Below are 24,984 nucleotides of genomic sequence, written 5' to 3'. Positions count from 1 at the left end.
CAAAACCTGCTCTCTCCATTTTCCGCAGAAAGAAATTGAGACCCTCCAAGCCAGGATGTCTGTTCTGGAAGCAAAAGATCAACAGCTGAGACGGGAAATAGAGGAGCAGGAGCGGCTTCTCCCGTGGCAGGGCTGTGACCTCGTGGGAGGCCTGTCCCTGGGCGAGCTGCAGGAGGTCACCAAGACCTTGCAGGACACCCTGGCCTTGGCCGAGCAGATTCCCCTCCGCGCAGAGCCACCTGAAACCATCCGGAGGTACTGGTGATTTCCTAAGTGATTTTGAATCTCTCACCTTGCCAGTCTGTTTATGGGATTGATTTAGTCTGCTGTCCTACATATGTAAATATTGGGTTGGCCAAGGAACTTTTCGGTCAACTCAGTATTTTCCAAGCAGTGCTGTGTATTTTCAAGGGAAAGCACTCTCGGTATTTTGAGGGTCAAAGTCCTTCTTTGTGTGGGGCAGTCCTGTGAGCTGCAGGATATTCTACATCTTGGCTCCCCAATCTATTGGGCTAGGTGGTTCAGTGGGTAAAGAATCTGTCTGCACTGCAGGAGACACAGGCAGATGCGAATTCGATCCTGGGGTCAAGAAGGTCCCCTGGAGGAGGGCATGGTAACCCACTCTGGTATTTTTGCCTGGAGAATCCCATGGACAGAGGAGCCTGGTGGGCTACAGTCCATAGGGTTGCAAAGAGTCAGACGGGACTGAGCATGCATGCATGCACCCAACCTGCTAAATGCCACTCTTTCTCTCCATTCTGCTAGGCACCTTCCCCATTTCCTAATGCCCCTGGGGTACCTTCTCTTTCTTTGAGATCCATTGGAATTTGATCCGTTGGAGAGTCTGATGCCACCTTTTACTGAGGACGATCGTTTGGAGACAAGGGAAATGTTAGAAAATGTTAGTCACTCAGTTGTGTCTGCCTCTTTGCAACCCCATGGACTGTAGCCCACCAGACTCCTCTGTCCATGGAATTCTCCATGCTAGAATACTGGAGTGGGTTGCCATTTCCTTCTCCAGGGGAATCTTCCTGACTCAAAGATCGAACCTGGGTCTCCTGCATCATCAGAGCCAGCAGGGAAGCCTGGAGACAAGGGAGGGAATGAGCTTCTAAGAGGGGAGACTCAATCAGTGACTGGGAAGAAGGAATTATTATTCATGACAGTCAACATTTATTGAGTCTTACTATGTGTCAGGCGCTGTGCTAAGCTTTACCCAGTGAGTGGTGTCTATTATTATATCCATTTCACAGATGAGGATAAGAGAGTTTAGGAAGATCAAATAGTTTGCCAAAGTCCCAATTGATAAGAGGCAAAACTGATACTAAAATTCGTGTTTGTTATGTCAAAGCCTAGTTTCTTACCCACTTGTGGAGGGAGAACCTTCCCTGTGTCCTGTGTTGAGGAAGACACAAGAGATAGGTGTGGACCTCTGACCTTCTGGGAGGTCATTACCTTATTCTGGCCAAAGATGGAACCCACCCTTACTCCTATTAGACAGAAGTCAAGCCATGCCCTGATGAAGAGGCAGCTGGTGGTGAGGCTTGAGGGTGCAGCGGGTGCAGCAACGAGGGAATGAATGTGCTGCTCGGTAATTATGCTGCAGAATAAACTGAAGAAAACTTCACCACCTGTAGCGGTTGAGAATATGGACTCTGCTATCTACTCATCCACATAGTAGTTGGAACCATTTATTATGGGGGGCTGTTACTCGGATGCACTGAGTGAATATGTATCAATATAAAGGTCGTATAATGGTGCCTGGGTGGCAGCACACCCTTTACGGTCACGTTATGGTGCCTGTCCTTTTCATCACAGGGATTTCCATCTTCAGAAGCCTTCTCACTGCTGTCCAAATGTGTCTTAGACTGTTTAGCAAGTAACTGCTTCCTCGTACACATGCCGCACTCAGTATCAGCTTGGATGCTCATCCAGGAAGATGCTCACCATGTCCTCACCTCCCCGTCCCAGCCCTGATATTTCCCTGCAGAGTTTTAACCCTGGGCTCCATCCGTGGAGAAGGGGAAGACGTGGGTTGTTGCCAGATTTTAATCAAAGGAAGCTGACCATCAAGTCTGCCTGTGGCCTTTCTCCTTCACCCCCACGGTACAGCTTTGACCTCCGGGGACCTTTTCTACTCCTGCTTCCCTTATCCCTCCTGTGGAAGTCATTACACACATACACACACACACACACACACACACACGCACATAAACATGCACACACAAGCACACACATGCATGCATATGCATACATATATACACACACACTTATATGTGTGCACACACATATGAAAGTATGAAAGTGTTAGTCATTCAGTTGTGTCTGATTCTTTGTGATCCCATGGACTATAGCCTGCCAGGCTTCTCTGTCCATGAAATTCTCCAGGCAAGAATATTGGAGTGGGTTGCCATTCCCTTCCCCAGGGGATCTTCCGAACCCAGGGGTTGAACCCGGGTCTCCCGCATTGCAGGCAGATTCTTTACCATCTGAGCCATCAGGGAAGCCCATACACACATATATACACACACATACACATATATACACACATATATACACATGCACACACAGACACACTCATAGACAACCCACACATACACACATATACACGAGTAATAGGCACACATGCACACATAGTATTACACATTGCATGTCATGTGTAATCATGCATGTGATATATGCATTATAATAGACAGATGTACTAACATATGGCCTTCCCTGGTGGCTCAGATGGTAAAGAATCCTCCTGCAATGCAGGAGACCTGGGTTCAATTCCTGGGTTGGAAAGGTCTCCTGGAGAAGGGAATGACAGCCCACTCCAGTTTTCTTGCCTGGACAGAGGAGCCTGTCAGGCTACAGTCCATGTTGTTGCAGAGAGTCTGACAGGACTGAGTGACTAAGCGCACACACACATTAATATATAAGGAATATGTATAATATATAACATGAAATATGCATATACATTTATTTTTATAAACACAATTTATACATGAGGCTTAAAGTAAGCCTCTTTCTGTCTCACTGTCCAGATGTGTCCTACTTATTTCTCCTTTCACTTTGAACAGCACAGAGGTTAGTTTTATTTCTTTTATGTCGCTCACAAGCTCTTTGAGGGGAAAAACTGGGGTGTGCTTAATTTTGACCCCACTGCAGGATTTCACAATGCCTCTGTGCTTTGAGCTGAATCCCTGGGCAGCATCTCTGCAGGTGCGCCCCATCCCTGCACAGAGATGCCCCGGGCAGAGGCTGCTTTCTCACTCATCAACTCACAGCTTGCAGAGCAGCCTGCATGGTGGGCAGGCTGGGCTTGTTATTCTTATTTAACGGTTGAGGAAATAAAAATTCAAAGTTTCCAGGGGATGCAGCTAGTTAAAGACTACTTATATTCACTTATAGGTGCCTCTGGGTCTGAACCAATAAGAGAGTTTCCACTTAGAAGTCTCAGTCTAAAACAAGGCACTCCCGAGTATGGTGGCTGATGGAGCTGGGCCCCTGAACTCAGATCTTACCATTCCTAGTCTGTTATGATGCCCACGTGCTCCAGCTGTGCCTTTTTCATCAGGATGAGATGCAGTTGAAATAAAAGTGTGACTTTTGCTGAGTCATCCAGTACTCTAATCAACTGAACAGGCTCTTGAAAGACCTTTCAAGGTGTGTGGCAATCCGATTCTACAACACTCTTAGGAAAATTGGATGCAAGGGTGGCTCTTAAACGTGCTGCAGTGCTGGCTGGGGGCTCCTTGGGGAGGACCCATCATCCCCGAGTCCAGCTGTGCCCACGGAGGTTGCAGAGTTCAGGTCAAGAGCGGTCTGTCACTTTTTGTGCCTATCTGACTGTGGGAACAGCTGGGCATCTCAGTGACCTGAACCCAGGAGGGCTCTGTTTTAGGAATAAAAGGACTAAGAGTTGCCCAATGAGGGTAGGAGGGAAGATCCCGGGATCATTAAAGGTAGAGATCAACATGGGAAACTTACCTGCTTGTCCAGTGGCTAAGATGCCACACTCTCAATGCAGGGGTCCTGGGTTCGATCCCTGGGTTGGGAAGATCCCCTAGAGAAGGGAATAGCAACCCACTCCAGTATTCTTGTCTGGAGAACCACTTGGACAGAGGAGCCTGGTGGGTTACAGTCCGTGGGGTTGCCAAGAGTCAGATGCAACTGAGCGACTTTCACTCTCAGTCCCCTACAGTTGGCTCTCTGTCCATGGTTCTCTGCATCCCCAGATTCCACCAACAACCAATCACCAATAGTATTTACTGTTGAAAAACAGCTGTGTATAAGTGGACTCTTGCAGTTCAAATCTGCGTTGTTCAAGGGTCAACTGTAGTTTCTTCTTAGACCTAATGGAGGGATCTGGACAAATTGTAAAACAGGAAAATCTTGGTCTTAGGAAGAGAGGTTAGAGAAAGCTGGAGAAACAGACCATTCAACATCCTAACCGTCTTTGTCATCATCCGTGAAGGTTTTTCACGGAGGCCAGCTGTAAGCTTAGGATGCTGTCTGGAGAGGAGCTGCTTCTGATCGACTCTATCAACAGTGTGCAAGTTCAAGGCGAGGCTCTGCTTCTTTGCCTGGATAAACCGCACACTGGTTTGGGGAGGAGCTTCCTAAGAGCACTTGGCATCCCTGAGATAACTGCTGCTGGAGACTCTGCTTATGTGGGCGCCTTACGTTCTGACTGTAGATTGTTGGGAATCCTTGGGCCGATGTTTGAGAAAGACTGAAAGCAGAAGGGCATGTGCTGGGGATGAGAGACCTGGCAACTTTATATTTGGGTATTTTGATAGAAATCAAAGGAGCAGTTTGAATTTTCTGTTGTCTGTGCTTTGGATAAAATAGCATGTGTGTGTGTGTGTTAGTTGCTCACTATGGACTCTGAGACTCCATAGACTGTAACCCGCCAGGCTCCTCTGTCCATGGAGTTCTCCTAGCATGAATACTGAGGTGGGTTACCATTCCCCTCTCCAGGGGATCTTCCTGATCCAGGGCTCGAACCTTGGTCTCCTCCATTGCAGGCAGATTCTTTATAGTCTGAGCCAGCAGGGAAGCCCAGGATCAAATAATTTATCAGGATGGAATGAAGAGCTGCCTTCTCAAATATCTGAGTTGCCTTCTGATGGAGCCAAAGAGAGTGGATTTCTTCCTCCAAACAAGAGGAGAATGTTTTTAACTACTTGGATATTAGGCACTCCGCAATATGAAAGCTTACAGGGTAGGGATGGGTGAGGGACAGGATCCACTCGGAAGATGAATGTTCTTTGTAATTTCCCTCATCCCTGGGATTCCATTCCTTTGGCTTTAGAACAAACTCCTCGTTTCTTCCTGCAAGTCTTCCCATGATGGGAGAGGTCTAGAAGGACAGCTATTTTTTTCCAGTAAGGCTGATCTGCTCTCCCTTGGTAACCTAGCTTTCTCTTCTCTGTAATGGAGTTGGGGGGTGGAGTAGGGGATGGGAAGGATGGGGACAGAGGGAGGGAGGAGGTGACACTTTCTGGGGTTTTCCTGGACCATGTCCCCACATGTGGGATGTGAGTGTCCGTCCGTCTGTTTATTTCCATAAGTGGAGGAGGGTTGTGATCTGCAGCTCATCTGCCTCCAGGGCGGTCAGCTCAGCCCCTCTTGTTGGTCTGGGAGCCTTGAGCATCAGTGGAGGCAGGGCTGGCTGTGACCCTGGCTGACCACAAAGCCAGGTAGGAATGATTATAGTAGTAATTGACAGGGCTGAGTGAGGGCTTCAGTACTTGCTAACATGCTTTAGAGATGCCTGGCTGGTTTGTATTAGTCTGCGGTTGAGTTCTTCATTCCTTGGCTCCTGGAATTTTTCAGACTTTGCATGAAATGTGTTTTGGCAGCTCATGGATGAATCGTCTCTGGTTGTACAGCTGGAAGAAGCATGTGACGTCTTTTTACAAACCATTGGCACAAACTGCAAGCTCTGGTTACTGCGAGGGTGGTTGGACCTTGGTGTGTGTGTCTGGGTTGCTGGGGGTATGGGTGGCACTCCGGGCCTGCTCCCTGGTCCACGTGACTTAACCTCCTAGGGCCCCTTGGCAAGGCTGACCAGTTCTTGGAGGTGCTCAAGCCTCCCATCATACCTACTCTCAGCCTTCAATGAGCAGCCAGCCTGATGTCACAACTCTGTTTAAGTGAGATTTGAAATAATGAAATTCACAGTTCACAATTGACTGGGAAAAAAAAACATGAATAGTTCCACTTTCCTCTCAGATACTTATCTTATTATAGTTAAAAGACACAGTGAAAAAGCAAGGACTGAATCGGAAAACAGACTCCAGAATGTGGGACGAGGTAGCTGATTCTCAAAGGGTGTGTTCAGGGGTAGGGGAAGCAGCTGTGTGTGTCCTGGGGATGTGCCTGGGGGATGGCACCATGCCGGGACAATGCAGAGTTCAGAAGAAATGCTCCTGATCTCCACGCCTCTTCTCCACTTGCTGTGATTGTGTGCTTCAGTCTCTACTTCCGGTCTTTGCTTTTCTTCTTTCTTGCCTTTGTCCTTCATCTAGTTGGTTTGTCAAGACAGGGGCTTGATGGGAGTGAAACAACGAGGACTTATCTGGAGGAGGGGAACTGCTTTGTGTTGCTCAAATTGCTAGGCTTTGAGGTGAGATTCTGACTTTTCTTCCTTTATTTTTAAAATAGACATCTTGGTTTTCCCAGGGATTCATGAGGCAGGCAAATCTTTGCCCAGAGACTCAATGAACGCAGTGAGGTTGCAATGTGTAAGCGGCATGAGACTGACACTTCTTACAGGAAGTCTTCCTTGATTAGACAGCATCCTCAATGTTCAAGACAGCTCTCATATTTATCATCTATCTTTCTTATTTTGATTTGTAATCATAACAATATATTAATTTAAATGTCACCATATGCTTCCCTAGTGGCTCAGTGGTAAAGAATCTGCCTGTAGTGCAGGAGATACGGATTCAATCCCTCAACCAGGAAGATCCCCTGGAGAAGGAAAAGGCAACCCACTCCAATATTCTTGTCAGGAAAGTATCATGCATAGAGGAGCCTGATGGGCTACATGGTCCATAGGATCGCAAAAGAGTTGGATGTGACATAGTGACTAAACAATAACAAATTATTTACAAAAGTTCAGTTTTGCTCACAACCCTGTAAGGTATGTTGGGCAACACACTGGCTTTTGTAATGTATTTTGCAGACGAGGCTGCAGAGGGTCCAGATGCACACTGCAGTAGTGTCCTGAGGTCTTTGGCCAGTTTTTGAAATTGAGGGGAGAGAGGTGGTTAAGAGGGATGGTCTGGAAGACAGCGGGGCTTGGGGCAGGCACACCTGACAAGCAGTGGAAGGGTGTGGGGCTGATCCGAGCAAGAGAGAATGCTGCTGTTTCAGGCCCGCAAGTTCTCTCTGAGCCCAACGGATCACCGGGTGGCCCCCAAGAGGGATCAGAGCAAACAGGTCTCCAAACACAAGCCGCCTGGGGAGGCCACCAGGCACCTGACTAGGTCAAAGGGGTGTTAGCAGGAGAGACAGGAGAGCGGGAGAGGAGCTGCGGGAGGAGAGGACCTGCTGGGCTCCCATGGAACAGGAAGCCCTGCTTGTCAATGCAGGTTTGAACTGGGCGACGCTGGAGGTCCCGTCCAGATCTCAAACACTTTGCACTTGCAGGCTTTGTAAAATAGGTTAAAATAAATGGCTTCAAAAAATCAGTAATCCTGTTCCTCATAGCCCCCAGATACATACAGTTCCCCTGTAATGTTCCCTAGGCAGGTGACCGCCATCCCGAGCCACAGGCTCAGCCTCGTTCTCTTCTAAATGACTCACTGCTAATGATGGGCAGATGGTTTATTTGGTAAGTCGTGTCCAACTCTTTGCGACCACACAGACTGTTGCCCACCAGGCTCCTCCGTCCCTGGGATTTCCCAGGCAAGAGTACTGGAGCGGGTTGCCATTTCCTTTTCCAGGGGCTCTTCCCGACCCAGGGATGGAACTCAGATCTCTTGCGTGGTCTCAGGCAGATTCTTTACCTACTGAGCCACCAGGGAAGTCCCCTAGATGAAGATGGAGTTGGTCTCCCAGTGGCCACTGTTTAGAGTTGGGAACTGACTGCTGTGTCCTCCCATTTCCTTTGGAAAGTCATCATCACAGACAATGGAAAGTTTTTACAGGGCCACAACTTGTAAAAGAAGGAAAGGCTTGGAAAAGAAGGAAGAGAATTGAAACTGCTACCTGTCTGGGTGTGTGCGGATGCCACTTACCTGGAGGAAGCAGAACCCTGACTTCTGTATTTTGTTAAGTACATTTGAGAAATTCCAAGGAGGAACCTTATCTTACAGATTAAAATAATAACAACAACAACTTTATTTTGTGCTGAAGTAAATTTATTAGGACTGAAAAAATGTAAAACAAAGGAGGATTAAAAAAAAGAGCAGAGGAGGATGAAAAAGTGGCTATATATTTTAATATTATTTATTTATTTTGAAGTATTTACTAATTTATTTGCCTGTTGTTGTTCAGTCGCCCAGTCACGTCTGACTTTGCAGCATGCCAGCCCTCCTTTGCAGCACCCCATAGACCATAGCCCGCCAGGCCTCCCTGATCCTCACCGTTTCCCAAAGTTTGCCGAAGTTCATGCCCATTGCACTAGTTGTGGCATGTGTGATATAATCCTTGAAAGAAAGTGAAAGAAAGTGAAGTCACTCAGTCGTGTCTGACTGTTTGCGACCCCATGAACTGTAGCCTACCAGGATCCTCTGTCCATGGGATTTTCCAGGCAAGAATACTGGAGTGGGCTGCCATTTCCTTCTCCAGGAGAGCTTCCCAACTCAGGGATTGAACCTAGGGCTCCTGCATTGTAGACAGATGTTTCACCATCTGAGTCACCAGGGAAACCTGGGCCCCCTCGCATTGGGAGCACAGAGTCTTAGCTATTGAACCACCAGGGAAGTTCCTTGGCTATATATTTTTAAATGCTGCATTTTAATATTTTATAAATTCTCTGTGCTTTGTTTTCTTCAAGGAATTTACAACATTTATTATTATTTAGGTAGTTATTTGGGGAGACTTGTAATATATGAACTCATCCATTCTTCTTTTATAACTTGGATATCTGATAAACTATTTTCGACTAGAGCCTCATGGATTCTTAGAGACTGAAATGACTGTAGCTGGTTCTCCGGGTGCTATGACTCTGAGTCAGCTCTCGGCCTAGGTGAATGCATGTGACCTCTTCTAATAGTTTTTATTCTGGTCAATTTCAATTTTTATTTTTCATTATTGTCAACTTGAGAATTGTCCTATGCTTAATTTCTGTGTAACTTGTGTGTCTTCTACAATCCTCTATCCCCTTTCATCAAATTTTCTTATTCCTGATAAATCCTCAACGTGTTTTCCTGTCTTCAGGTTGTATGTTTTTGGTTCCTGCTTTAACTTTTCAGATGTTAAAGAATACCCCCCACTAAACTGTTCTTCAAACTTTGAGCTGAATGTTTAAAGTCCTTCCACCAGAAATAATTCAGTTCTGCTGAGAGACCCTTTCCCAAGGACTGCAGCAAATATCTGCAGGTCTGGACCATCTGCTCCTTACCGATTGGGACTTCAGTCAGTTATTAACACGCCTTTTCCAAGCTGTACCAGGGCTTCCCTGGTAGCTCAGATTGCAAAGAATCTGCCTGAAATGCAGGAGACCTGGGTTTGATCCCTGGATTGGGAGAGAGAACAGGATAGGTACCCACTCTATTATTCTTGCTTGGAGAATTCTATGGAAAGAGGAGCCTAGCGGGCTACCGTCCAGAGGGTCACAAAAAGTTGGACATGATGGAGCAACTAACACTTTCATTTTTCCAAGCTGCTGAAGGGCCAACCTGCCCTGTGCTGATTCCTAGGCTGCTGGGAGGTCATGTACCAGGACCTCTAGGTTTCCCTTACACACAGGCAGGGAGGCCCTGTGCCTTATACATGGGGGGCGTTTTTTTGTTACTGTGCTCTCTTGGCCACCATTATCAAAAATACATTGTACATCCTTTTGGACAAATTCCTTCAGCTTCCTCTTTGAGTGGTATTGACATTGGTGTTTGATTACTTATTCAATTATTTGTTTAGTCAACTGGATTTTTTTTCCTGCCGTTTATTCATTTTGTTCATCAGCAGTCTGTTTTTGCAATCTTTTATCCAATAAAATGTGTAAATCTTTAGCTTACCCAATGAAACATTTTAGGAAATGAAATTTATACTATTCCCCAGTTTCAGGAATCTGACTGATGTGTTGCTTTGTCAGCGAGTTTTGAAAGAACCTGAGAGAAACGTAAAGTTTAAGCCATGTCTGCATCTTTATGTGCATATGCTTGTTCTTGGCCAGATGGCAGATAGTTAAAGATGACTCAGAAAAGCATCAGTTCAGTTCAGTTCAGTCACTCAGTCGTGTTCGATTCTTTCTGACCCCATGGACTGCAGCACACCAAGCTTCCCTGTCCATCACCAACTCCCAGAGCTTACTCAAATTCATGTCCATCAAGTTGGTGATGCCATCCAACCATCTCATCCTCTGTCCCTTTCTCCTCCCACCTTCAATCTTTCGTAGCATCAGGGTCTTTTCCAATGAGTCAGTTCTTCACATCAGGTGGCCAAAATATTGGAGTTCAGCTTCAGCATCAGTCCTTCCAATGAATATTCAGGACTGATTTCCTTTAGGGTTGACTGGTTGGATCTCCTTGCAGGCCAAGGGACTCTCAAGAGTCTTCTCCAACATCACAGTTCAAAAGCATCAATTCTTCGGTGCTCAGCTTTTTTACAGTCCAACTCTCACATCCATACATAACTACTGGAAAAACCATAACTTTGACTAGATGGACCTTCGTTGGCAAAGTAATATCTCTACTTTTTATATGCTGTCTAGGTTCCCATAGCTTTTCTTCTAAGGAGCAAGTGTCTTTTAATTTCATGGCTTCAGTCACCATCTGCGGTGATTTTGGAGTCCAAGAAAATAAAATCTCTCACTGTTTCCATTGTTTCCCCATCTGTTTCCCATGAAGTGATGGGACCAGATGCCATGTCTTAGTTTTCTGAATGTTGAGCTTTAAGTCAGCTTTTTCACTCTCCTCTTTCACTTTTATCAAGAGGCTCTTTAGTTCTTCTTCACTTTCTGCCTTAACAGTGGTGTCATCTGCGTATCTGAGGTTACTGATATTGCTCCCAGCAATCTTGATTCCAGTTTGTGCTTCATCCATCCTGGCATTTCACATAATGTGTCCTGCATATAAGTTAAATAAACAGGGTAACAATATATAGCCTTGACGTACTCCTTTCCTGATTTGGAACCAGTCTGTTCCATGTCTAGTTCTAACTGTTGCTTCTTAATCTGCATACAGATTCCTCAAGAGGCAGGTCAGGTGGTCTGGTATTCCCATGTCTTGAAGAATTTTCCACAGTTTGTTGTGGTCCACACAATCAAAGGTTTTGGCATAGTCAATAAAGAAAAAGTAGATGTTTTCTGGAACTCCCTTGCTTTTAAAAATCAAAACAGAAAGTAAAACCTTTTGGGTAAACCTTAGAGTTATAGAAAGTATACATGTTTAGAAATTTAGGAGAAACAACATACATTTTTAAAAAAATTTGGATTAAGTGGAAATGCAAGCATTTCTTTTAAAAACCCTGAAAGCAGTGGGGTATTACTTATTAAGTAGTCAGAATTAGGGGGACAATGATTGAAATGGAAATTGGATGTTACCTTTGATCCCTTAACAGAATAAACCCAGATGCAGGATCATATTCCCCCTGGATCAAATTGTAGGGTTTGAAGGATTGAACTTACAGGAATTTTGTGAAGAAAAGATCTAGAGGCCCAAGAATAGAAATCTTTTTGAACATTTAAATACATTTGGGTTATGACAATAGTTGAAGTCTGGCACTATCTTGGTTACCAGTCTTCAGAAAATAAGAGACCAGTAATTTATTTTCTTACTGTATATAAAAAGGTATCTTTAAAATAACTTGGGAGGAAGAGGTGGAAAGGAGAGTAGTTATGATCTAGACATAGGGTCCTTCATTTTTGTGACTCCTTTCATTTTTCTCTTTATTGGGCAACTAAAATCTCTTGCAGACAAATGTCTCTAAGTCAAAATGTTTTTGGCACATGCATTAATTTCAATTTGGAATATAATTGTTTGAGAGGCAGTAGGAAGAGTTGGTTGAAATAACACTTGCAATGTTTGGATAAGCCAAATAACAAATTCATCAGTTGAAACTAAAGCTGTGGTTGGGGCTTCCCTGGTGGTCCAGTGGTTAAGATTCTGCACTTCCAATGCAGGGGACAGGGGTTTGGTCCCTGGTCAGAGAACTAAGATCCCACATGCTGCATGGTGCAGCTGAAAGAAAGCTGTGATTCTTGATGGAAATGGACTTAGGTGCAAGCTGTGACTGTATAAAGTCAGGCAGTTTCTCAATGGAGATGGAAATTGGCAAGAGATGTCAGGGGGCCAGGCTGTGTGTGTATGCACGTGTGCACGCGTGCTTGCCTATGTGCACCATTTTATTCATATCAACTAATCTGGAAAATTCTGCACATCTAGTAAATCCATTATTAGGGCTCTTTCCTCTGCTCAGCATGTTTCCATCAGCACCTCGACCCCAGGAAGTCTTTGTGTTTTTTTTTAAGAAATTGGAAATCCTTGTGTTTATTCTGTCTCTCTCTTAGATCCCTTTTAGGGGTGCTTATATGAGTTTCTTGGTGGTTTAGTTAGTAAAGAATCTGCCTGCAATCCAGGAGACCGAGGTTTGATCCCTGGGTCAAGAAAATTCCCTGGAGAAAGGAATGGCTACCCATTCCAATATTCTTGCCTGGAGAATCCCATGGACAGAGCCTGGGGGGCTACAGTCCACGGGGTCACAAAGAGTCGGATGCGACTGAGCAGCTAACGCTTTCACTCTTTTCACGTTCATATGAGTGACACAGACGTCTTTTATTAAAAAGAGTGTATGCTCTAATAACATTTGACATCTCAGTGTGAGTTTGCTGAGTCAGTTGGAGAATTTGGACTTTACCACAAAGATTCAAGAGCGGTAGAGTGAATTATCCTTTTTCAAGTTTAGACTAAGATCCCTGAAGTTCAGAGAAATATTTGGTAAGGATATGAGTCACTAATGTGATCCACATTCAGAGAAATAATCAACAGACCAAAAGTCCAAATATTTCTCTGGCCAATTTTGCTTTGGTTCTTTTATTTAATCTCTTCTGCTTGAGCTAGAGAGAAAAACGTCAAACATATTAGTTAAAAATTCATGTGCCCGATTTTTGTCAGGTTACTTGAAAATATTTCTTACTCTGATATAGGCATGGCTATTTGTAGAAATGACTTATTAAAAAAAATCTTTCTATACTTCATCCTGGCCAAGGTCCCCCACACATGAGCTAGCTTTTTGAGTGGGTCAGTCCTGTGTGTGGCTGCCCCGCTGCTGAACTGGACAGGGATTCTGTGCCATGCCCAAGGTGACAGGGATGGCCTGCAGTGGCACTGGAAGTTGGCAAACAGCTCTCTTCACTGCATGCAGCCTTTGCTCAGAGTAAGTGTCTCAGGAGACCAGCTTGATCGCTTTTACAGCCACAGAGAGTGGCCTACCTCTGCTGACTGTGTGTCCCATCGTGCCTTTATGAGATCATCTGAAGCCTGAAGGAGTTCTTGGCATTTTTGTTGTCTGTGCTCCATCTATGTCCCACTGGTGACATGTGACATTATCAGCTGTGAGGAGAGAAGGGTCGAAGGAAGGGGAAAAGCCAAGTAGATGAAGTCCTGCATTTCCTAAAGCTGTTTTTGCTGTCATTTTCTTCACCACTTGCCCCTGACAGAAGGTTAGAGGCCTGAGCAGTAATTGGCAAGGTTGTTAATGTCAAGGATTCCTGTATCTGTATATATATTTTAATTCAAGACCAAGTAGTGTCTGTGCTAGGGCAGCTGTCATCTTGCCCTTTATGTCACTTCTAGTTTGCTTCAAAACAGTCTCTCCTTCTTAAACTTGTTTTTACTAAACAAGACAAGGGGTGGGGCTAGGGATGGGCTCGGGACAGAGGGAAGACTGGAGACTGAGCTGACATTCCTGCTCCTGTAGCTTGTCAGGACATGGTCAGATCTGCAGAGGCAGAAAGATGGATGCTCAAAGGCCAGCAGACAGCAGACTTTTTGCACAATTCTGTTCTGAGGGCAGAAACACTCATGTCTTGCTTAGTGAAAATGGCCTTATATTTCTGCCTCTGTCATTAATGCTGTCTGGTACTTTGCATAACTGATTGTTAAATTTTTTTTTTTTTATATAGGCCATCTTTTAAAGTCTTTGTTGACTTTGTTTACAATATTGCTTTTGTTGTTTATGTTATGGGTTTTTGACTGTGAGTCATGTGGGATCTTTGCTCCCGACCTGGGATTGAATCCACACCCCTCCATTGGAAGGCAAAATCTTAAACACTGGACTGCCAGGGAAGTCCCTGATGTGTATTTTTTTTTTTTTTTAGATTCTCCAGATCTCTACAAATAAAATAACATTAGCAAAAGAATCTTGAATGGTAGAACAGCAAAGGCATCTTGAATGGTAGGACTGGGATGTTCTTAGAAACCACCTGGTCCAACTTCTTCACTTTGTAGGTGAGCAAAGAGAACCTCAGAAGAAAGGGACTTATTCAGAATTCTGAAGAAAGTTAAGGTGGTGGTGGAAATCTCTGCATGCCATTAATATTCTTGTGCATCAGAGGTCAGACAAGAGTAGCGGCAGAGTTTGTCCTTCAAAGGCTTGTCTTTGGAGCAGATGTATGCTTGGCATCCTGGGTGTGAGTTTAATGCTGATGGCCAAGGCTGGTGCTGACGGCAGTCGTGGCTGGCTTCCTGGAGGTGGGAGAAAGTATCACTAATGGAGGAAGAAGAAATGGGTGTGAAGTGGTTTCTCTAGAACATGAACACAGAGGCGTCCTCCAGGCTACCGCTCACTGTGGCCCAGGGCAGGAAGACCAGTGGAAGCAGGAGGACCTGGCTTATATTCCCATCCTGTGAGCTGTTCTGCACTGATGGGACCCTTGGCCTGCATGTCTAAGAGCTAGCCACACCTTCCAGGTGGTCACTGCTTGATCCCTGCAGTGTGGCCCACCCTTGGGAGGGAGACCTTAAAAGGGGGCCCAGGCAGAAAGCAGATCCATTGCTCTCTGGGAAGGCTCTTCTGGTCTCAGCTGTCTTCCCCAGCACTGCGTGGGCATGTATGAATACCTTTGGCCCCATAGATATTTTCTTCCGGGAGTAAGGAGAATAAAGACAGAGCCCTCTAATGCCTGGATCCATGAAAGGTGTGGGAAGTATTACTGTGACAGGGTACAGATTCAAGTTTCTCATAAGTCTTTTGAGTTATGCCTCCCAAAGTGATAGCATCTGGAGAAACGGAATAAATAGTTGTTAGTAGAGTAGCGTGTGGGATTCTGTAACCAGATAGATACCAGATGTAGCTCCAGGTTTTAGCAAGGGAGATTAGCAAGGAGCTCTGGGCTGCCCTGGGGGCTCAGATGGTAAAGAATCTGCCTGCAATCCAGGAAACCCAGGGTCGATCACTGGGTTGGGAAGATCCCCTGGAGGAGACCATGGAAACACATTCCAGTATTCTTGCCTGGAGAATCCAATGGACAGGGGAGCCTGGTGGGCTACAATCCATGGGGTCACAAAGAGTCAGACACAATTAAGTAACAAAGTGCTGAACAGGGGTGGCTTACACACAGACATTTATTGTGGTTAGAGGTCCAAGATCAAGGTGATGGTGGGGGAGGGGTTGGTTCCTTCTGAAACTTTGGGGGTAAGATCTGTTCCAAGTCTCTCCTCAGCTTATAGAAGACCGTCTTCTCCCAGCATCTTCTTACAGTGTCTTCTGTCCATGTGTGTTTCCGAGTAAAAATTTCTCCACCAGTTAAATAGGATTGGGGCCCACCCTAGCAGCCTCATCCTAACCAATTACATTTGCAGTGACCTTATCGCCAAGTAAAGTGACGTGCTGAGACAAGGGGGGGACTTTATTTTTTTTTTTTCATTTATTTTTATTAGTTGGAGGCTAATTACTTCACAACATTGCAGTGGGTTTTGTCATACATTGACATGAATCAGCCATGGAGTTACATGTGTTCCCCATCCTGAACCCCCCTCCCACCTCCCTCCTCATCCCATCCCTCTGGGTCATCCCAGTGCACCAGCCCTGAGCACTTGTCTCATGCATCCAACCTGGACGGGTGATCTGTTTCAAACTTGATAATATACATGTTTCAATGCTATTCTCTCAGATCATCCCACCCTTGCCTTCTCCCATAGAGTCCAAAAGTCTGTTCTGTACATCTGTGTCTCTTTTTCTGTCTTGCATGTAGGGTTATCATTACCATCTTTCTAAATTCCATATATATGTGTTAGTATGCTGTAATGTTCTTTATCTTTCTGGCTTACTTCGCTCTGTATAATGGGCTCCAGTTTCATCCATCTCATTAGAACTGATTCAAATGAATTCTTTTTAACGGCTGAGTAATATTCCATAGTGTATATGTACCACAGCTTCCTTATCCATTCATCTGCTGATGGACATCTAGGTTGCTTCCATGTCCTGGCTATTATAAACAGTGCTGCGATGAACATTGGGGTGCACGTGTCTCTTTCAGATCTGGTTTCCTCAGTGTGTATGCCCAAGAATGGGATTGCTGGGTCATATGGCAATTCTATTTCCAGTTTTTAAAGAAATCTCCACACTGTTTTCCATAGTGGCTGTTCTTGTTTGCATTCCCACCAACAGTGTAAGAGGGTTCAAGGGGGGACTTTAATATATGAATTTTAGGGGGACACAATTCAACCCCTACATGTTCTATGAAAAGGAGCCATCCAAAAGAGATAAGTCAAAAAGAGCAGGAGTTCTAGGAGTTGGAGTTTAGAAGGAGGAGAGGAGGTCTTCCTGCGTGGACACCATGTCTTTAACCTCTTCTTTCTCTCACATAAATCTCCACCCACAGCAGGCTGGTGAGGAGCAGTGTGTGTGTGCTAAGTCCGCCAGGCTCCCCTGTTCACGGGATTTTCCAGGCAGGAATACTGGAGTGGGTTGCTATATCTTCCTGCAGGGGATCTTCTGGCCCAGGGATTGCACCCTTATCTCCTGCATCTCCTACACTGCAGGTGGATTCTTTACCTCTCCACCACTGAGGGGTTCCCTTTCCTTGAAACAATGAAAGGAAAGCTCCAGTGTCTTCAAATGCCGGTGAGGAGGAAGGGTGGCATGGGAAAGAACTGGATGTGGATGGAGCTCTTAGTAGCCCGACCTGTTCTTCAAGAGACTATATTGAATGAATTAGATCTTTCTGACCTTCCTGCCTGAGCTGGAGTTCACTGATTTCATTACTGTCCTGCACTATTTCTTAAATCAGTATTGCATTCGTGCATGCCTACATGCATGCTAAATTGCTTCAGTCGTGTCCAGCTCTTTGTGACCCCATGGACTACAACCCACCAATCTCCTCTGTCCATAGGATTCTCCAGGCAAGAATACTGGAGTGGGTTGCCATGGCCTCCTCCAGGGGATCTTCCCAACCCAGGGATTGAGCTCACGTCTCTTAGGTCTCCTGCATTGGCAGGCGTATTCTTTACCACTAGTACCACCTGGGAAACCCACCCTTAATCCCCACTTGCACTGGGGCAGTGGAGGGAGTGGAACAGAGAGGGAGCCTCTCACCATCCTGTGGTTTGAGGGCATTCTGATAGAGATGGGGATGTTCCCACAATGCCCCACCTGGTCCTTAGAAAGAAGACAAGACTGTGCTCATTCACTCACTACCCACTATGCTCCAGGTGTTTCTACATGGAAGAGCCTTGCCCTTGTGGAGCTTTCTTACTAGTGCAAGAAGAAAGCAGATATAAACAATAAATAGAAATCAACAGTAAACACAATTAATAAGTATATCACATAGTAGGTTAGTAGGTAGTGAATGCTGTGGGGGAAGACAAAGGACAAGACGTAAGTGTGCAGGTTTATAGGCAGCCATCAGTTTGGGCCACCTGGCGGGCAGAGTGCTTAGACTGGAGGAGGGACTTGAAGGTGGGAGGGACTGGTCTGGTTTGTGTCTTGGAAGGAGAGCATCCAGCCAGAGGGGTCTGCATCAGTTGGTTTGAGGAGCATCAGGAGGCCTCTGTGGCCAGGCAGAGAAAGTGAAGGAGGTTGTTGTAGGAGAGAAGGTCAGAGAGGCTATGGGAGAGGGCCATGCTTGTCCTCGCAGATGGGCTTTACCTAAGTGCATTAGAGAATGAGTTTATGGGTTTAACTGCAGTGCCTGAGAAGACTCACTCTGGATATAGGATTAAAAATAGACAGTCAGGGGTGAGGATAAAAGCAGGGGACCAGTTCAGAGCCCATTGCAGCATTTCAGGGGAGGAACTCCATGGTATAGATCAGTGGTCTCAGCATACTTTGTCCTCTGGCTGGACTCTTCCTTCAAACTGTATCTCATCCTGAGTCACTGAATCTGAATTGCCTGGCTGATAGTCTTCCCTAAAAATGTTTTATTCTGGCCCTTGACCATGTCTTGGCTTGTACTGTGTAGAGTAGTTACTGTGAAAAAGTGAAAGTGTGAGTCGCTCAGTCATGTCTGACCCTTTGTGCCTCCAAGGACTGTAGCCCACCAGGCTTCTCTTCCATGGAATTCTCAAGGCACGAATACTGGAGTGGGAAGCTACTCACTTCTCCAGGGGATTTAAGGGAGCCCCTTTTCACTCCTAACCTGAAGCTAAGGCATTTGTGTGCTTTTATACTAACCCAAAGGCTTCCTTGGTGGCTCAGATAGTAAAGAATCTGCCTGCAATGCAGGAGACCCAGGTTCAATCCCTGGGTTGGAAAGACCCTGGAGAAGGAAATGGCAACCCACTACAGTATTCTTGCCTGGAGAATCCCATGGATAGAGTGTGGTGGTCTACAGTCCATGGGGTCGCAAAGAGTCAGACACAACTGTGTGACTACCACTTCCACTTCAAAGGCCCCATAATCAGTTTTTAAAAACTCAAAGACATTGCCGCATACAATTTTCTTATAGCCACCTGTCCTTAGAGCCTACACTACAAGGCAAGAATGTTTACAGTCTATTGCTGGAGAGGTTTTCTGTTTCCCCTGGGGTGAGTTGAAAATGAAATCATCTATTAGTCTGAAGCAAACCGAAGGGCCATTGTGACTCTTGTCTGGCAGCTCCCACACGGAGTAGACTTTTTCCCTTGGACCCTGGAGCATGCTGGAATCAAGATTGCCGGGGGAAATATCAATAACATCACCACCCTTATGGCAGAAAGTGAAGAAAAACTGAAGAGCCTCTTGATGAACATGAAAGAGGAGAGTGAAAAAGTTGGCTTAAAGCTCAACATTCAGAAAACCAAGATCATGGCATCCGTTCCCTTCACTTCATGGCAAACAGATGGGGAAACAATGGAAACAGAGAGATTTTATTTTCTTGGGCTCCAAAATCACTGCAGGTGGTGACTGCAGCTGTGAAATTAAAAGATGCTTGCTCCTTGGAAGAAAAGCTATGACCGACCTAGACAACATTAAAAAGCAGAGACATTACTTTCCCAACAAAGGTCCGTCTAGTCAAGGCTATGGTTTTTCCAGTAGTCATGTATGGGTGTGAGAACTGAATTCTAAAGAAAGCTGAGCGCTGAAGAATTGATGCTTTTGAACTGTGGTGTTGGAGAAGACTTGAGAGTCCCTTGGACTGCAAGGAGATCTAACCAGTCAATCCTAAAGGAAATCAGTCCTGAATATTCATTGGAAGGACTGATGCTGAAGCTGAATCTCCAATATTTTGGCCACTGATGTGAAGAACTGACTCATTTGAAAAGACCCTGATGCTGGGAAAGATTGAGGGCAGGAGGAGAAGGGGATGGTAGAGGATGAGATGGTTGGATGGCATCACCGACTCGATGGACATGAGTTTGAGTAAGCTCCGGGAGTTGGTGGGCAGGGAAGCCTGGCGTGCTGCAGTCCATGGAGTCACAAAGAGTTGGACACGACTGAGCAACTGAACTGAGCTGAACTGGAGCACCAGTATGTAGGATCTTAATAACACATGTGATTAATCATACTATTAAAAATGGAAATTTCACATGAGTTAGTTTGCTATAGCTGCCATGACACGGTCCCGCAGACTGAGGGGCTTAAACACGGTGCTGGAGGCTGGAGACTGGAGGTCTGAGATTGAGGTGTGGGCAGTGCTGGTTCCTCCTAAGGCTATGAGACAAGAATCTGTGCCAGACTTCTCTCCTTGGCTTGTGCATGATTGTCTTCTCCCCGTGTCTCTATTTGTGGTCTTCCCTGCGTGTCTCTCTCTCTTTTGTTCGGATTCCCCTCTTCATAAGGACACCAGTTATACTGGATTAGGGTCACCCTGATGGCCTCGTTTTAAATTGAGCACCTCTATAAAGACACCATCACCAAAAAAGGCACCATTCTGAGGACACTAATATAATGAATCAGTGCTGGGGGCACACACTCAACCCACGACAGACCCCTGTATACTCAATTTCCTGTCACCACCAGTCTCAAGCCCAGATGCCCCATCGTACTTTCTGTGCAGCATATTCTTCTTAATAGTCTCAACTTTTCTGAGGCTTCATGTGTTGAGGGTGAATTTCAGTCAGATGATGTAAGTACCATTTGTGAGTAGAGGATAATGTCCATTTACAGATAAATGATTTAGTGTTGTAAATTCAGAGCTTCCCTGGTGGTTCCGACCGATCGACCGTATAGAATCTACCTGCAATGCAGGAGACCTGGGTTCAGTCCCTGGGTCGGGAAGATCCCCTGGAGAAGGAAATGGCAACCCACTCCCATATTCTTATCTGGGAAATCCCATGAACAGAGGAGTCTGGCGGGCTACAGTCCATGGGGTTGTGAAGAGTCAGATGTGGCTGAGTGACTAATACACACACACCTTGTAAACTCAACACCATTCTAAAATAGAATTCTAAAAACCAGTGTATACAGTGACAGTATACCTCAAATGATTACTCATCTTCTGGAAGAGGGAGCATAGTTTAGTGGTTAGAAGAACAGACAGCTAAACTGCCTGGGTTATCATTCTCCCATTTACCATCTAGCTGACCCTGGGAAAATTTCTGAAATCGCTCCTGGAGTTTTTTTGTCTGAAGATGTAGATAGTATGGTACCTACTTCATAGAGTTATCTGAATTTGAAAGGCTAATCCAGGTAAGGAATACAAGGGAGAGTGCCTGGTACATAGTAAGAGCTCGATAAATGTTTGACAGTATTATTCCTAGGGTGGCTGCTTTTCAGGAAGACACTCGTTTGAGTATATTAGGTCTGGTGTGTTTGTTAAAACATTATGTGCTAATTTGTGGAGACAATGTGTGTTTTCTGGGTACCGCATAATTTGATCTGAGAGAGCAGTTTTATTTGTCATTAATCATATGCAGGCTTCAAAGAAATGTGGGGATTCATTTTAATCACTGAAGTACATGTAACTCTTATTTATAAACATTTAACTCATCTAATTTGGTGGTTTCAATTTGTATTCCTGCTCCTGGAATCATGATTTGGGGACCCCTGGAAGATCCCCTGGAGGAGGAAATGGCTACCCACTCCAGTATTCTTGTCTGGAGAATCCCATGGACAGAGGAGCCTGGTGGGCCACAGTCCATGGGGTTGCAGAGCTGGACACGACTGAGTGCATGATACGCATGGGTGATGGTGGTAATATTCAGTGTGCGGGGTCTGTGTGACCTCATTTGTACCCCAGGCCAGACATCCCATCTCGGTCAGAATAGACACCCTATTATCTATTGCATATATGACTATTCTGAGTAAAATTTCATTTGAAAGAACTCTACTACTAAAAATAGCTTGAAAATCACTCGCGTGGGGTATAGATGATTTATATTCTTCTGCCCCCTATTGCTTCCATCTGTGTGTACCCCAGGGATGCAACTAATGCTAATATTAGCCTGAGCAAAACATAATTAGGAAGGTAAATCTACTGCAAAAAGTAATATAGCATAAATTAAATAAATTAAATATAAATCAAATCAAATATAAAACAATGCATTCAATTATCTGCCTCACTGCCTCCCTGCTTTAACATCAGTATTTTAGAGGAGACTAATCTTCTTTCTGGGACAGGGCCAAGACTGAGCCAAGACCAAAGAATGTGTGAAACCCTGGAAGGATGGTGCTTGACCCGTTGGGCATGAGCTAAAGGCACTGCCATCCTGGTCAGCTAAATTCTGTCTTAATTGTTGATGCATGAACTATGCTTTGTATGTGGCTGGGAAAACCTATGTATAAGATACTTTTATTATTACTTTAAATTAACTTATTTAAAAAAATGAAGTGTAGTTGATTTATTATACAATGTGTTAGTCTCAGGTGTACCCCAAAGTGACTCAGTTATGTACGTGTATATATGGCTTCCCAGCTGGTGCCAGTGGTAAAGAATCCTCCTGCAAACACAGAAGATATAAGAGATGCGGGTTTGATCCTGGGTTGGGAAGATCCCCTGTACTCCAGTATTCTTGCCTGGAGAATCCTGTGGACAGAGGAGCCTGGTGGGCTACAGTCCACGGGGTTGCAAAGGGCCAGACGCGACTGAATGACTTGCACACACATGCACATATATATGTATATCTTTTTTCAAATTCTTTTCCTGTATATTGAGATATTGAGTCTAGTTCACTGTGCTATACAGTAGGTCCTTGTTTACCTATTTTATATATACTAGTGTGTATATGTTAATCCCCTTCATAATTCATAATTGCCCCTTCCTCCCCATCTTTCTCCGTTGGTTATCATGTGTGTGTGAGCTCAGTCATGTCCGACTCTTTGTGGCTCCTTTGTACTTTTTCTCCCGTAGATAACAGTGATAACAGTGATGGAAATAAAGCCTGCAAGTTAGTTTCATTCATTCATTTGATCATTCTGTAGATATTGACCGATCCACCTAGAAGCTCCAGGAAGTATCTTGAACACCAAGGATACAGAAATGGACACAGGAGGACGCAGGCAGTTGCTCCAATTGTGGAACTCTTATTCCAAAGAGGGGAGAAAGAAATTACATGAGTAAATAAATATGTCAAGATGCATAGTGCTAAGGAGTGAAAAAGAATCAGGGAAAAGCCTAAAGAGCAGAGAATTCTATTTTAGATACTTTAAATATATGTGTCTTCTCCCTGCTAAACCCATAAGATGCTTGGAACATATTGATTGGATTATTAACCCAAATAGCTTATATTGGATCACCTGCCTGTGAGACTACCCTGGATAGACCATTCTTCTTGGAAGGTACTTGTAGGAATGTAATTTAATCTTTTGCTGCCAGAAACACATCTGAGTTGTTCACTCAGTCAGTAGATGTGCATTATGGGAATGATAACAGATTTTAATACCAGCCTAGGCAGAGCGTAATTAGGGAGGGAAAACTCAGCTTCCTAGAAACATAGTAGTTCCAGTCAAATGGAACCAATTTGGCATCTTCTTGCCTACTGTTCTTCTTCAGCCGTTGGGCTGATGGAAGTTTCACTGTTTTGCCGTCTTGTGACATGTGGTAGGACTGAGCTTTTACCAAGACCAATGTCCTCTTTTCAATTCTTCTAGCCTCCAGGAAAGGATAAAGTCCCTCAGCTTGTCACTTAAAGAAATCACTGCTAAGGTAAGTACCTTTCTATGCCCACTTTCTAAAGAAGTTGCTGAAGTTTTCTTTTGATGTAATTTCATGTCACAGATCACCTGGGCTCTGGACAAAATATAGACTTGGCAAAACCATTCTACAGGCTAAGTGATGGGCCAGCCAACGAGCCAGGGCCAAGGGCTGCTCCTCTGGTGGATGTTCTGACTGCGGTCCCTAGGCATCAATGGGCTTGGCCTCCGGGAAAGGAAACATGATTACTGCTGTGCACAATCAAATGTCTTTGCTTAAAAAGGTTTCTAGGATGGGTGTAATCTGATAAGTTGATTACATTCCCTTCCAGAAGGGCTGGGTTCAGGTTTTTCACAAACAGATGGAAATGGTACAGTAGGTGCTTGTTCTTTTTGTTTTGTTTTGTTTTTTAAAGTTAAGTTGATTTCGAAATCATTTTGCCTATCTTACCTGCCATTTACACTTCGTGTCAGGACCTTCGTTTGTATAGAGATAGAGGACCCAACATTATTCCCTGGGAGCCACACAGTCAATTCACTTAAATAGTCAGTGTGCGGTCAGTGAGGATAACCACAGTTACGAAACAAAACCCTCCTCCAGAGAGATAGTTACTCCCCACGAAGTTATTGACAAACTCTGAAGCAGGATCAATTACCCTGTGAATTATTGTTAGAGGGGAGGCAGGCAGAGAACTAGGTCTGAATCATTAATGATTTGTGTTGGGTCTGGGAACCAGGGTGGGTATAAGATGGGTGAAATACACAAAGGGCAGGATTCTGAGCAGGGAGCAAAGCAGCCAAGAGCCCTCTGGCCTGGAGGGAAGATCTTATTCTCTGTCTCTAGGGAAGAGAGCAGGAAGACCTGTGGGGGTGTGTAGACCCCAGCAGAGCCAAGAAGGTGGATGTATTCTTGGCAAAAAATGTCCACACTGGCTCTGGTCCTTTTCCTGGCTTTTGTGTCTAGTTCACTTTTGAAAAAAACTTTATATGATTTTGCTAAAGACCGCACAGCAGCAGTTTGATGGGCAGTTCTGCCCCACATCGAAAGAGAGCCTCCTGTGAGGACTGAGCCTTGGACCCCAGAACGCTTGATGCCCACCTGCCCTGCCTTCCCAAAGATCCACCCCAGAATGCTCACCCAGAGCAGAAGGGCAGGAGGAGACTCAGGTGGCCGGGGCCGGCAGGGGACCTGAAGCCACATGCAGAACTTGGGAAAGGGCTTTATTTCAGGCTCCCAGGCTGAGTGTTGCTGGCACCTTGTCCCCGGCCCAACTGGGTCAAGGACACTGGCTTGGTTTACCAGTTTTGTTATAGGAAGCAAGAGCGGATCCT

At 45.1% G+C, this 24,984-nt stretch overlaps 1 protein-coding gene across 2 annotated transcripts in view; it reads left to right on the top strand.

Moving 5' to 3' along the window:
• The window catches only part of DISC1 (DISC1 scaffold protein), a 388,216-nt gene that overhangs the window by 140,932 nt on the left and 222,300 nt on the right, over positions 1 to 24,984 (top strand). For both annotated transcript variants that reach the window (XM_065919846.1, XM_065919847.1), the window contains exons 6-7: positions 29 to 255; positions 23,611 to 23,665. In XM_065919846.1, coding sequence (XP_065775918.1) covers positions 29 to 255; positions 23,611 to 23,665 — 282 coding nt within the window. The remainder of the gene's footprint in view (positions 1 to 28; positions 256 to 23,610; positions 23,666 to 24,984) is intronic.

The sequence above is a fragment of the Muntiacus reevesi genome, chromosome 2 (assembly GCF_963930625.1).
Source record: "Muntiacus reevesi chromosome 2, mMunRee1.1, whole genome shotgun sequence".
In the NCBI taxonomy this organism is placed as follows: Eukaryota; Metazoa; Chordata; class Mammalia; order Artiodactyla; family Cervidae; genus Muntiacus; species Muntiacus reevesi.
Note: the sequence above shows the minus strand (reverse complement) of the source record. Positions and strands in the feature narration are given on the sequence as shown.